General features: G+C 38.2%; 2 protein-coding genes and 1 pseudogene across 3 annotated transcripts in view; all 3 read left to right on the top strand.

Moving 5' to 3' along the window:
* Nucleotides 1–1,678: 1,678 nt before the first annotated feature.
* LOC148046002 (uncharacterized) lies at nucleotides 1,679–3,541 on the top strand (annotated as a pseudogene). Its single transcript, XR_015696440.1, has 2 exons — nucleotides 1,679–3,014; nucleotides 3,407–3,541. The product of XR_015696440.1 is annotated as an uncharacterized LOC148046002 (transcript).
* The window catches only part of HOXB3 (homeobox B3), a 77,774-nt gene continuing 67,151 nt past the window's right edge, over nucleotides 3,439–14,061 (top strand). The window contains exon 1 of the mRNA XM_087713593.1: nucleotides 3,439–3,520. The gene's annotated coding sequence lies outside the window, so the exon portion shown is untranslated. The remainder of the gene's footprint in view (nucleotides 3,521–14,061) is intronic.
* On the top strand, nucleotides 7,775–13,245 carry HOXB6 (homeobox B6). Its single transcript, XM_087713598.1, has 3 exons — nucleotides 7,775–8,172; nucleotides 10,078–10,455; nucleotides 12,358–13,245. The coding sequence occupies exons 1-3, from the start codon at nucleotides 8,082–8,084 to the stop codon at nucleotides 12,615–12,617; spliced, it is 729 nt and encodes a 242-aa protein (XP_087569724.1). The 5' UTR covers nucleotides 7,775–8,081; the 3' UTR covers nucleotides 12,618–13,245.

The raw sequence follows: 14,061 nt of genomic DNA, 5'->3' as shown, positions 1-14,061 counted from the left end.
AACTGGTGCCTATGTTTGAGAGAGCAGATTTCAAATATTCCTTCCCAATCCCTACTCCTATTTTCTTCCATGTATTGTTAGGCATATTTTAAAATTCCTTTCAATCCTATTGCAAAAATCCAGCATTCTCTTCAATTGATCACATCATATTAAAATCACGTTATTTTATTCTCACTGCATATCGGCATATGAGCTTACCAATGTCAGTAGTTTGGCCACTTTGGGGATAGAATGGAGGGTTAAAGTTTGTGATGGTCTGCTTAAGGGTTGACTAAAAAGAGTCTTGGTTAAGAAAAGAAGAGAAACTGTGTCCTGTGGTTCCCTTTTTCTCAATCAGCGTCTTCAAAGACAAAAGAACAGTAAATAAGATACACTGATACTACTAATAATAATACCAACAAAATGAAATTCCAAATATGAATGTTCAGTTCCTTGGATTTATCTCAATTTCTATATTTATTTATCCTTTCAGCTTTTTATAGGGATACATCTATCTGTGGCAAGTAAAAGAATAAAAAATAGTACAAATGAGAGTGATTTAACTCAGAAAGGCAACATAAATTTGTAACAAATTTCAGAAACATTCAACACATCATTTCAGTTTAGTTTTTCAGTTTTGTACTTTCACATCCTGAAGCAATAATTGCAGAATTAGAAGGAGTGGTATCTTAAATAATTAGTATTTTATTTTTTATAACTGAAAAATACAGAATTGCTTTTGTTTTCATTGGTGATAAGGTGCTAAATTGTCAAAATGTAAAGATAAATGACAAATAGGAAAAATCAAAGTGAAGCTTCATCCATTTCTTAATGAAACAAAGTAAAAATAAAATGATGAAATAGATTATTTTTACTCACTCACACTTTCTGTAACATTTTGATGTTTAAAATTATTTTCTCCAGTATTTTTCAATTATAACTTTGGCTTCAACTGTACACTAATATTTCTGAGAAAGAAATTTTTAAAAAGATCATTTATAGATTTTACAGATTATGAAAAGAAATAGATAATATTTAGATAAGATCTTATAATATTGCATACAGTTACACTTATCCTCACCCAAACCACAGAAGACATGTGTATTATTGGGCGTATGTGTGTGCAATAGAAATATAGTGAAACAGATACGCACACATATAAAATTATCAAAATAAAATATTAGAAAATAATCGCTTTGCTGTTAATTGATGGTTACATGATAAAAACATGTCAATTGTACCCCTCTGAATATATCCAGAGAAATAAGGAGAAGGACTACTATAATTTCTTCTTTGAAATGGGTTGGATCTGAAAGACCAAATAAGCAGAAATGTATGTTCCTTTCTCAAGCAAAATAAATAATTTCAGTGGATAGTTCTAAGGGCGGAAACAGAATTCCTGAACTGTCCTATCACTCACCTTATGAGATTTTGCTGCATTGGACCACTACTATTGTGTTCGTGGCATGTACCACTGCGGTAGTGTGTACGCCTTCAAAAACCTTAGTGCGCCTGTGCGGGTATACGCCCCGTCTTTCTTTCTTTCTTTCTTTCTTTCTTTCTTTCTTTCTTTCTTTCTTTCTTTCTTTCTTTCTTTCTTTCTTTCTTTCTTTTTCTTTCTCTTTTCTCTCTCCTTTTCTTTCTCCTTGTATGTCTGTGTGTGTACACACACATCACAAACACACACAAACACAAACACACACAAACACACATTCATAGATATGTAAATATACATGTTCCACATGCATACATATACAAATGCATACGTATAATGACATCTATATGCTTGCCACCGTAAATATGTTTCTTACGACGCGATTATATATTTGTTTTTTCCTCCTGTGTCTTGAAACTGGGGCATTTAATGTTTTAATTTCGTAGAGAATTTCCGGAAAAGAAATCACGGGAGAGAATATTCCTCCCCACCCCAATCCGATTAAGCTGTGGAGAACCACTTTTGCTTTAAAGGAAACAAAACAATTTCAGAACAAGTGCTTCCATGCCTCCCTCCCTCCTTCCTCCCGCATTTCCAGACTACTACAGGTATGGGGACAGTGGTGGATCCCTACAGCGAAAGAAGGGACGAAAGCTTGGGAGGGCTTGTGCAGAGAGGTGGCTTCGCAGAGGAGGTTCTTTTAACCTTTAATGAAGGAGGTGTCGTTTAAGGCCCCCTGCCGAGATGTGGAAACCCCCCCCCCCAAATCTTCGTATATTCTTCTCTCTTCTACTCTCCCTCTTTTTTTAAAGAAAAGATGGCGGCTGAGAAAAAGACTGCTGTTAAAGCAGTCATGAAGAAATGCAATAAATTCCTTGTTGTTTTATGAAAATTTACAACTTTGTGATAGAACTTTATGAGTGGCTGGGTTCTGCGATTGGCCAGAGCTGGTCATGTGGACTGCTAACCGTGAACATGAACTTTTTATGATTTCCCATGTGGTTATTCTACCATTCTTTTGGCCGCTGTACCTTGGGTCGGATCACTGTCCTCTGTAGGACTGTCGTCTCTTTTAACATTTTTTTTTACTTTCATGTATAAGCTCAATAGGGCTAAAAATAGAGGAGGAGCAGGGGAAGCGCCGGCACAAACACACACACACACACACAGTTTCTCTCATGCACACACACACACACGCACATACACACACATACTCTCGCACAGATGTACGCAGATATTTGGGACTAAGCTTAAATAGCTAATATTATTGATTCCCCACCTATCCTTCCTTTTCCAATTCTCTCTGTACTGATTCGGGTTCTCTCTCTAATGATGGAGGGGGAAATGGAGAATCGGTACCGTCTGGAAGCTTTGGTCATTTTTCAAAGAGGGAAGTTACTCCGTTTTCTGTACAAAAGGACGCGGCAAAGGAAAAAGCTATCAGAAGTCGCAATGGACGGCTATCAGGTTGGGACAATATTTGTCAGCTTACATATAAAAGCAAACGCAATTCAATCTCCCCCCTCTTCCTCCTCCTTCGCCTCCTCCTCTTCATCCTCCTCCTCCTCCTCCCAATCCAGAGAAGGATGGGCATCAAAAGGTAAGTTCATAATTTTCTAAAATTGAAGCTGATATTATTTGAAGGAAGCAAAGAACCGAATACAGATTTGCTTTCTTTTTTATATGAAAATATATACATTAAAAATATGAGATGGTAAAAAGCTATTGTTAAATGTATCGTATAAGAGAAGGAAAGGAAGGAAGGAAGGAAGGAAGGAAGGAAGGAAGGAAGGAAGGAAAAAAGGAAAGAAGGAAAGAAGGAAGGAAGGAAGGGGGAGGGGGAGGGCTTAAGATATCCATGTCACCTAGAGAATTCGAGCTACCTCAATAATTATATATATATATATATATATTAACATAGGGGGATACAACCCTTTCTGTAGGCTTCTTTTCATTCTTTTTTTTACCCTTCAAATCTCTTCCCCATCCCAGGAAGAACGATTTATCCAGACTTACTTGTCAGCGAGAGAATCCACTCATTTTAAGAAGTTCTGTACAGCAGCCAGTTCGATTTAGATCCTTTTCTCCAGGGTGTTCTGTATGGACGTAGGTGATTTTTCTTCTAACGAACTGTTCGTCTATGTAAGGCTGGGAGGGTGAGGAGAGACAGAACACAGAGTATGGTCACAACAGTTAATAAATACAATTAAGGAAAAATTTCAACTGCACTAGGTTTTAAACGAAAGATGTAAAAGACCCCAACACTGTAATATAAGGGCGGTAACAGACTATAATCCACTGCCCACATTTGGGCGTTAACAGAAAATGCACGTGCATGTATGTATATGTGTTGCAAGATACAACCCTACTGTATAGAGATGATGATAATAATGTTTGAACATGTTGTTCCATCCGTATTTAGAAATTTTGTTTTTCCTTTTGTTGCTCTATAAATGATAATATTTTTGAATGGATTCTAATTGATATGCTTCTTTTTGAAAGGGGGAGGGACCTTCACAGAATAATTTAAAATGTTTATTGACTGATGTGTTCAATTAACCATTTGCCAGTGAAGTGTTTAAGTATCTGAAAAATATTATTGAAAAATAATTACTGTTACCTGGTGCCGAATACTGCTTCTACAGTTTGAAATGTATTCAACAGCTAGTTAAACATTTTAAAAACAAAAATGATCTAACTTCCTAGCCTTTGAAGGTTTTTTTTAAATCAACATTACCTTGCTGCAAATAAATCACAACTGCATGAAATAAAAAATGCAGGGGGAATGAAAACATGCATATTATATGTCTTATTCATTTTCATATGCAGTTATGACTGTTGGACATAGATTTAATGTGGTCTTTCTGATTCTCTGTACCCTTCTGTACTATACAGGCATTTGAGAGTTGAATCATGGTTGTTGTTGCATTAATACAATAGGTTTTATTCCATTTTCAAACTAGTACTATTTCTAAACCGCTTGTTTTCCGTTGTTGTATTAATACAATAGGTTTTATTCCATTTTCAAACTAGTACTATTTCTAAATCGCTTGTTTTCCGATATTCATGTGTTCATTTTGGCCTTTTTTTTTTTTTTGCTCTTAGGGGGGAGTATTATTCAGGTTAAAAGATGGCCTGTAAGTGGGTTTTACCCATTTAGATAAAGGCCACTCGTGAAAGAATTCCTATTGCTTAAACAACACAGCTAAGTTGTTTATATGTGTGCAATTTACCCCTCCCCTATGGAGCACATATTCTTTTATTTTAACTGTTCGCCTTTTTACTCTTCCTCTGCCTTCTCATTCGGTGCTGTTTGCTGCCATCTACCGGCCAATTAAATAACTCTTCGAGTTCCTTTCCATGCTCTACAATGATTAATTTCCCATGAAAACTAGTTTAACTAGACCAAGATTTTCATTTTCTACATTTAATGTATTTTTGTCATGTAATGGATTAGGCATGCCTTACAGAATCTGGAAAAGTGACTGAAGAGAATTTCTACCCGTCTATTTTATTTAAGATTGTGTTAGTATGTGTTAAAGTGCATTCATGGTAGCAAATTATTCTTTTTAAATTGCATGAAGTATTTTTACAGCTTTGTAGAATGTTTAAGAACATTTCAGATGGGACCTGCATATGTTTGTAACAGTTAAGAATATTTTTCCTAAGGAATTATGTAAGATATTTTGCTTAATTGTTTCTGGTAAATTGTTTCTGGTAAATTGTTTCTGATAAAAATGAGATACTTTTTTCAATGTATGTCTGACAGACCTATTCCATTTTTCAACAGAAAGACAGTTTGCGATTACTGTTCAAAAATTTTCTAAAACAAAATTTTATTAATCATAGGCTATTGGGGAGTAGAAACCCCCCCATCTCTTTCGCTCTCACACACAAACTTATTATCCAAATCAGACTAAATATAATTATTTTATCTTCATGCCTGAATTATATGTATTCCTCCAGTTAATATAGACTATGATTTTTGTGTAAATATCATTATAATGGGGTAAATCCTCTTTCAGGATTTTTGAGATACTTTTATTTTAGAATACCTCTCATCATACAAGATAGCCAAGTGACAAATACCACTTCTGTTATTTTCAGAGAGCTGGAAAATCTATTAAAACATTGTTTTGCAGCATTTCTTTTTTTTTTAATCAAAGATTTTTTTAAAAATGTGGTGGCAGCTAGTTTGTTTTGTTTTGTTTCTTGACTTTATTCTAAACACCCATTTCCCCTTCTAGTTAATTATTAGCTAAATCCTTTTGATAAAGTAATGAAAGGTAGTTTCCCCATGCTCTTTTTGGGGAAAAAATCCCCTGTGATCCCATTAAAAAGATAATTATACATTGTAGGGGAAGTGAGGTAAATTAAACACAAATGGCTGAAAATTAAAATTGAATGGTTATATGTTTAAAAAGAGGAAATTGAGAGGCTAAGACAAAATGTGTGTGTGTGTGTGTGATGAGTTGTATGCCTTTAGTAGGTTTTATAAATGCCCACAATATAAACATCAGTTAGACTTGTGGTAAGACAAAAGAAGCTCATCTCTTGTGAATACTTTTATGATCCTAAATAAATTTATGAGGCTATTCAATTCCACTCCCCCTCCCCCCTCCGTGTGTGTGTGTGTGTGTGTGCGTGTGCGCGCGCGCGCCAGCGCGCAGGGTGTGTTTAAAGGCCAATCTTAAGTTTATGGTACCAATTTGATTCTTCTGTCAAAGATCATGCTGTTTGCTGAATTCCAACACTCCCATTTACAAAGGAAAAATAGAATTTTCTTACTTGCTTGCCATTCTATATCTTATTGAAAATTTAATGATTGCTTAAGCTTGCTTCAACTTTTCCCTCCCCTCCTTTTGCCCCTAAATAATTCCCTGGCCTAGCATGTGCCTAAATAAATATTTAGGTGTAGATTTTAATCCCTTCATTTATCTCACATCAGCACCAGCACTTTTCCTGGTGCTTTCTAAAATTGGATTTTGCTAAAGCAAAAAGGCAGGAAAGAATGGAGAGGAAACAGGAGGGGGAGGGTCAGAAACATGGAGCACATTTTCAGCAAAGCACCAGCTACATACTTCTGTAAACAAATACTGTTAATCTTTATTAATTATTCACATACTTATGCCTTAAACTGGTGAAGATAAATTTTCTGAGCTTAAAAAAAGCTCTGTCAGTATCTCCTAACAATAACAGGGCATAGAAAAGAGTTTCTTTGCCCTATAGCTGGCTCATGTTATTTTCAACTAATAAAAATATTAGTTGAAAAATATTTGCCCACCATAAAAGTTTGCCAAGGGACCTATATTTTCCCCTATATTTTCACAGTAATCAGAGGGGGAAGGAGGAAGAAAAATTAGATTTAGAAGAGAAGAAGAAAAGGTTGGTGGGCTATGCATTAAAATAAATATTCTCAACTACCTATGGTGTTAGATAATATCTGAGATGGGGGATATAGAAATCAAACAAATAAATAGATTGATAAACAAACAAATTGCAATAAAAAGGGATTATTCTGACCCAAAATATTGATTACTGAAACGTTTCTCTCCCCACTAGTACAACATACACCCAACTTAAAAGATAGACTAGCATTCAGCAGGCTTTCAAGTCATTTTCTGGTATTGATTTATTCTTTTTAACAGCTGTAAAATCAAAATACATGTGTTACATAGAAAGCAGTTATTATTTCCAGGATTTGGCACATAGGAAGTTTTTTCTTCATATCTGGACAATAAATAACTACTGGCGGAGCATAAATTAATCTGTGGTTTAACTTTCGAGTTTACCTATTTTCAGATTTAAAGTTTCAAAAATTTTGCATCTTTTAAAATGTTCCATCTGAATTGCCAAATTTGAATAGTGGAACTTTTCTGCAACACACAAAAAGGTCTGAAAAGGGCTAGGCTTTTCTCATTGTAAAGAGTATAAATTAGAGACTCTTTAATGTATTTATTATATATTTCAATTTTAGCTATTTTCTGTTCCCTAACCATCCTTTACCAGACCAATGCCTCTTTGCCCACATTCACCCATCCACAAAGTGTATTTCCAGTACCAGTTCTTAACATTAAATATTCAAATAATTAAATAATCCACTCACCAATCTGTGAGATTTCCCTGTTATTAAGCAAGTAACAGAAGTATTGTGTTGATTTGAAATTAATTAGGGTTGTTTTTGCTCAGATCCACTTTCTTACTCTTCTTCCGCCCAATTTTCTCCATTTTTACATATCAGTAAAACAGATTAGTTTAAAGTTAGGAGGTACTCAGAACATAAAGGATAAGGGGGAAAGAATCAGCAGGAACACAAATCAAAGACCTGGGTAGTTTGTGTGTGTGTGTGTGTGTTGTGTGTGTGTGTGTGTGTGTAAGAGAGAGAGAAAAAGAAAGAAAAGGAAAGAGTGCCTTGAACAAACAAACAAAAATTACTCCCCCTGCTTGCAATTTCCTTTCATTCTAAGAGTTCTACCATAGTAGTGTTGGGACCATGTGGGTTTCTATGCCATTAAAACAGAGGCTAACAAATTAGATAGTAAACCAACGTATTTTGTGGTTCCTTAACCCTTGACAGAAAAAAAAATCGCATTGGTCATTAAAAGGGATAGCATTGCCATGTAAATCCGGTCTGGGAGCAATTGAGGGTGTGTGGTGGAGAATTCTTATGAACAGATTGCACATCTGTAATCAAGGGATGATAGAGAGATTAGTTGCATTACAGTTTCATTTGTTCAAAAGCCCAGGGAAATCCTGTGGTAGGTAAAGGAAATCAGGAATACGGGTGAATTTAGAAAGAGGTGTGTATGTTTGCAGATTGGGGATGAAGGATGTGAGATCGATAAACAGTGCTTCAAAGTTTTTTAAGAATCGAAAACAGCACGCTGTAGTGGCTATTTTTTGTGAAAAGATGGAAGAGGAGCTGGATGAACGGATGGATAAATTGGTCGGGGTAAAAGGAGCGAGAGAGACAGAGAACACACAGAGAGAATGAGAATGACAGTGGTGGCAATATGATACACAGGGCAAGTAGCATTTTACAGTTTGAAACTACTCCTGTTGTTGTAGAAGAAACCGGAACATTGTTATAAGAGTGCTTGAATTCACAAATGCATAGAAAAGAAGTGGAATTGGGGAGATGGGAATAAAGGGGCACATCTTTTAAAAACTATCTGCCATAAGCGTGCTAAAGGCAGGGTAATTTTATCGCTGGAGATCGAGGCTTGCCCGCCAAGTGTGAGAACTGGTGAGGAGAAGTCAAACTTCAAACTCCAGCCTTTAGGTCAACTTTTTCATTCCCTTCATAGTTATCTTTTTAAAAAGTTTTAAAGCAGACCAAAGAATTAGAAGCGAGTTTAATTTTATTCCCGAATTTATTGCAAATTCAAACGCACTAAATAGAAAACCGGAATTTCCCCCTCTGCCTCCAAAATTCATATAAACCATTCTGACATCTCTCACCCCGGGACTATCCCCTGCTTTGAATTTCATAATTTGATGTTAGATGATCAATGGGGGAGGGGGGTTGGCAGTCAGACCAGCAGCTGCCTTTAACTCTAACCTGTCCAAAGATGCGGCCTGAACTGTAAAAACGCAAGAGGGCACCGTTCTTTGCGCAGAATGTCGTGGGAGCGGAGCTCGAACACCGGCAATGGCTCTCTCGGACTTCGGACACGGGCGCAAACTTACACGGGAGGGATTGGGTTAGATCCGAGACACAAAATAGGCGCGTGAGGGTAGAAACACATACCCAGGTGGAAGCAGGAAAGTTGGAGATGGGACGGGTGTGCGGAGAATAAATTGTAAACCCATCCTCCAGATGCCCGGTCGGTTGAACCTCCCGAGGAGTTTAATAATTCTGAGCTCTGTCCTGCGCTCAGAGGACGCACCAAAAGAGGCTGGCTGGAATTTATCTCCCTTCTCCAGATGCAGCAATTGAGCGCTTGAACTGGCTGTACAGTAAAGGCTCCCCATTGCCCCCACTTGAACCCAAAGGTGTGTGGAGGAGGGAGATAATATGCCTTCCAACTCTCTTCCTCCAGGTACTTATATGAAAACCACAAACTTTTCAAGTTGAAAATATTTCCCATGTTTTCCTCCTCCCTCTCCACAGTAGCAGCAAGGATAAGATTGGTGTCATTTTTCATATCTTTCACTTTTCCCATGTTTGTTTATTACTACCATATATATATTTATATATCCCCCAATAGATTTTCCTAGATATGTGATAAAGAGTGTGGAGAGAGAAACAGGGGTAAAGAGTGGTGCATGGGGGGGGGGGGGCGTTTCTGTTGTTTAAAGGTGATAGTGTTGGTGGCAGAGATGCTTTCACTGGTTTGTTCTGGGGGGTCCCCTGTGCAGAGCTAACCCCTCTAGGGTGCTATTTCGCAGCCTCCGACTCCTGCTATTGGTCAGCGCGTGATCAGATGGTTCTCTTCCCTTATGTCCCTGGTTGGCACGCGGCCATCCCCCTTCAGCTAAAACCCAATCTCCCATATACTGCTAATAGCTAAACCGCTTGGACTATAAAACGCAACAAATCATAAAGAGCAAGGGAAAGAACAGACGCTGTTCTTCTGGTTAACTATTATTATTGTTATTGTTATTATTATTATTTCCAATGAGTTCTTATTTTGTCAACTCTACTTTTCCGGTGAGCTTAGCCGGGGGTCAAGAACCCTTCCTGGGACAGCTCCCCTTATATTCCACGGGCTACGCGGATCCTTTAAGGCACTATCCCAGCACGTATGGAACTGGGGGCGGTGGGGTCCAGGAGAAAGGTTACGCGGCCGCGCCTTACTACCAGCAAACCAACGGAGCTTACAACCGGAGTCCAGCCTGCGATTACGGGACATCTGGTTTTTACAGGGAGAAAGAGACAGGCTGTTCTCTTTCTAGCCTAGAGGAGCCTGTTCAGTTCGGCCAGGAACAAGCCCGGAAGTCAGAATGCTCACAGAGCAAGCACGTTTTCGGGGACAACGAGGATCAAAAGTGCTCCACGCCAGTATACCCTTGGATGCAGAGAATGAATTCCTGCAATAGTAAGTTGCTTTCCCCCCTCTCATTCTTCCCAATCATGTTAGGTGACAGATGGCTACCCAGATATAGCAGGAAATGTTTTTCTTCTAATCTGAAGCAGCAGGCAGTACAGCCTGAAACTTCCTTCAAACTTTTTTTGCACTGCTTACACTGTGCTTCAAAGACGCTGCCTGGCTTGTTTATTTGTTTGTATATTTGTTATATTATCTGCAGGAACTTCTCTAGAGTTAGGTCCTCTCTTTAGCCAACTTTCTGCAACTGAAAGTGCAGAGATTTATTGATTGAGCGATTCTGTCTTGTAGAAGGCAATGTTAGCTGTCAACTCACTAGGGGTGATTTAGAAAGGTGTCTTGGCACTCATACTCATCCCATGCATGCACACACTCACACTTGCAATTGCTATCAAACTGACCCCCCTCTGCCCAATTGTTTTCAATAGATCTGGATTTCAACTTATTTTCCACCACCACCACCCTCTCTCTCCCTCTCTTCCCACAGTGATACAGACATGGTACCCCTGTGCCAATTTAGCCAAAGGCATATTCAGCATATTCAGCCAGTTGTATAATGTCAGGAGGGCTTAAATATTTGAAAAGAGAGAGCTAAATTTTTAATGAAACTCAAGCGTAATTGAATGCCTGCCTGAAGAGGAAGTTGTAGATAAGTTTTTCTTTCACTCACTCTCCCCACCTTCTTTGTGATCAACAACTGCCTCCAGGTGCCATAATTTCCATGAAAATTCATTTAAAGAAGGATAGCCACAACTTCTCCTCGCATCCCTACATTCCAAAGGGAGGGGAAACTAAGGGAAATCAGAGATAGGTAGATGTATAGGTAGGTAGGTAGGTAGGTAGGTAGGTAGGTAGGTATTTCACTTAAGTTGTGGAGACTAAAGCAATTAGAACTGAATAGCGGAGGGGAAGAGAATATAGAAATAAAAGAGAGGATATATGTATATGTGTGTGTGTATACACACACACATATGTATCTATATTTATATATATTTATATCCATCTATCTGTTTATCTACCGACATATTAACCTTTACGCCATTGCTCTTAGAAACGCAACTCTGTGAAGGAGTGTTGTCATTCATCTTCGTTTAAATACCCCCCCCCCCACTTTTAAGCCACTTCCCGTTCTGCTGCTTTTGAAAGCTCCACAGCACGTTCAAAGACTATTTCAGAGCCTATTTCTCCTGAAAACTGCAGCAGGCGAAGAATGGGATTTATTCCCAAGCAAGTGTCCCAGCGCAGCAATTTTAGTCCCTGTGAATACTGCTCAGGAGGGCACTCCAGTTTGCAGGGAGAGAAAGACAGTGTCTTTGGGTGAAGAAGCAGTTCGCTCAACTGCCCCCCCCTCCCAACAAAACGAGAAACAATAAGCTTCTGGGTTACAGCATTGTTTTCCAAAGTTTTATCCTCTCATTGAAAAAGATAAACAAGCAAACAAACAAAACAGATTGCATGGTGGAGTTGCAAGTTTTTGATCTGAGATATCTGGGTGCCCAGTGAGACTCAGCCAGGGGCAGGCATCTGGGAAGTGTATCTCCAACTTTTCAATTAAAACGTGAAACAGAATTATTCTGGAAAAAAGAAATGTCCCCAAGCTCGAAGCTAAAGCTAATTAGGAGTGGGTTCGATTTTCCCTTGTATTAGTTAGGACAGTGGGTTTTGGTCGCTAAGGGTTGGAAACAAGAGAGCGGGGCCACTTGGAGTAGGGAGATTACTGCAGGAAATAGGTCTTCTCTCCCCCCCCCCACCTACGCGCGCACACACACGCGTGCACACCCACAAACACAACAACACACTCTGGCACTTAGCATAGACATTGGCATGTTGTATATGTGTAATTCCAGTAAATGTTCAGTAGCACACGCTTGCCTTCTTCTCCATCCCCACCAGGTTCCTCCTTTGGGCCGAGTGGCAGGCGAGGCCGGCAGACTTATACACGCTACCAGACTCTGGAGCTGGAGAAAGAATTCCATTTTAACCGTTACCTGACCAGGCGCCGCCGCATCGAGATCGCTCACGCCCTGTGTCTGACGGAGCGCCAGATAAAAATCTGGTTTCAGAACCGAAGGATGAAATGGAAAAAGGAAAACAAGCTCCTTAACTCCACTCAGCTGAGCGCCGAGGAAGAAGAGGAGAAACCAACGGAATGAAAGAGCAGAAGGGAAGGGGGAGGGGAGAAAGAACCTGAGAGCTCGAATGAATGCAGAATGAATGAATGAATGAATGAATGAATGAATGAAAATGAATGAATGAATGAATGAATGAATGAGGAAGAAAGCAGAATGTCAACAGTTGGGGAGCTCCAGAAATGACAACTCCTCCCACCCAAAAGGCACAACTGGGACAAACATTTTTGTAAAATATTTGAGACTGTATGGTGGTGTTGTCCTTTTACACCCTCAGTTGCATTGGATTATTGAATTTGTCGTATCATAACCATGTTTCTAGTCAAATTTATTTCCCCACTCTCTTTATTGCCCCTTCCCTTTGCCACAGATGGGGTTGTGGTTGTGTTTTGTTTTGTTTGATTTACCTTTGGGTGTCCTCCTTAGGATTCTTGTTAACCCTTGTATTTAAGTGGAGGTGCTGCAATATATGTGTCAGATTTGGGCTATTTGATTGTCTTTATTTTGTAAAACAGAAGTGTCATGCACGATTTTACTTATTTGTTTGCTTTTTTATATAAAATTAAGTTAATCAAGCCCTGGGTTCTCTGTCATTTAAGGATTATTGTTTTAAGCAAAATTATATTAAAAAGGAACAATTGCAACCTAAAAAGTATGGTGGATTTTTTTAAAGAGTTTTTTTTAAAAAAATAATCAGTTATTTTATTACAATTTGTATAGTGTTGTATTTGTAGTTTGTGTTAGCTATGGAAATTTTAAAAGACCTATAAAAAGAATAAAAAAGATAAAAACAAATACACATTGAGAAAAACACTTGTTATGTTCATAATTTAGGATGTGTTTTCCTTCTCCCCACATTGTTTCTGAGAAATATATCTATATGTCCATGAGGTGTATGGTAGTAAAAAATAAATTTAAAAAGCTGCTTTAAAAAAGCTGCGATTTCCTTAATGTGAACAGGGAAACAATTCCTTAAACACTACAGAAGTTAGACCGACGAAAGTCCCCCCCCCTCGCGCACTTCCAGTTGCTTAGCCTAAACTTAAATAAAAGACCTTTTCATCAAGAATATATTGGAGCTGACATTTAACTTTAATATGGATTTTTTTATTGTTACTGCACAAAAGAGTTATGTGGAGCGCACACCACACATATAATAAATCAAAGAAACAGCCATAATTCTCTGTCCCATTCTACATCTGCTAAAACATACATAACATTTTCATAGCCTCTAAAACATTGGCTTAAGTTCCTCTTAGGTAAATCTCCCCAATCCTCTTTCCCAAGCCATCTAACCAGCCTTAATATCTCACGCCAAATTAAGCTAAAATATGAGACTGTGAGCTAATAACGTTCTGTGATCAAGAAAAAAGGGTTAAATAACCGATTTAAAAGGAAATATTCAGGTGATTTTTTTTTTAAAAAGAGAACCTTGAATCTATTTTTCCTATAACTCTTTTTCCTTTCC

This window comes from Thamnophis sirtalis, unplaced genomic scaffold, assembly GCF_051295495.1.
Source record: "Thamnophis sirtalis isolate CommonGarterSnake01/CBP01778 unplaced genomic scaffold, rThaSir2_p1.2 scaffold_4, whole genome shotgun sequence".
NCBI lineage: Eukaryota > Metazoa > Chordata > Lepidosauria > Squamata > Natricidae > Thamnophis > Thamnophis sirtalis.
The sequence above is the reverse complement of the archived record's forward strand: the minus strand, read 5'-3'. Positions and strand labels throughout refer to the sequence as shown.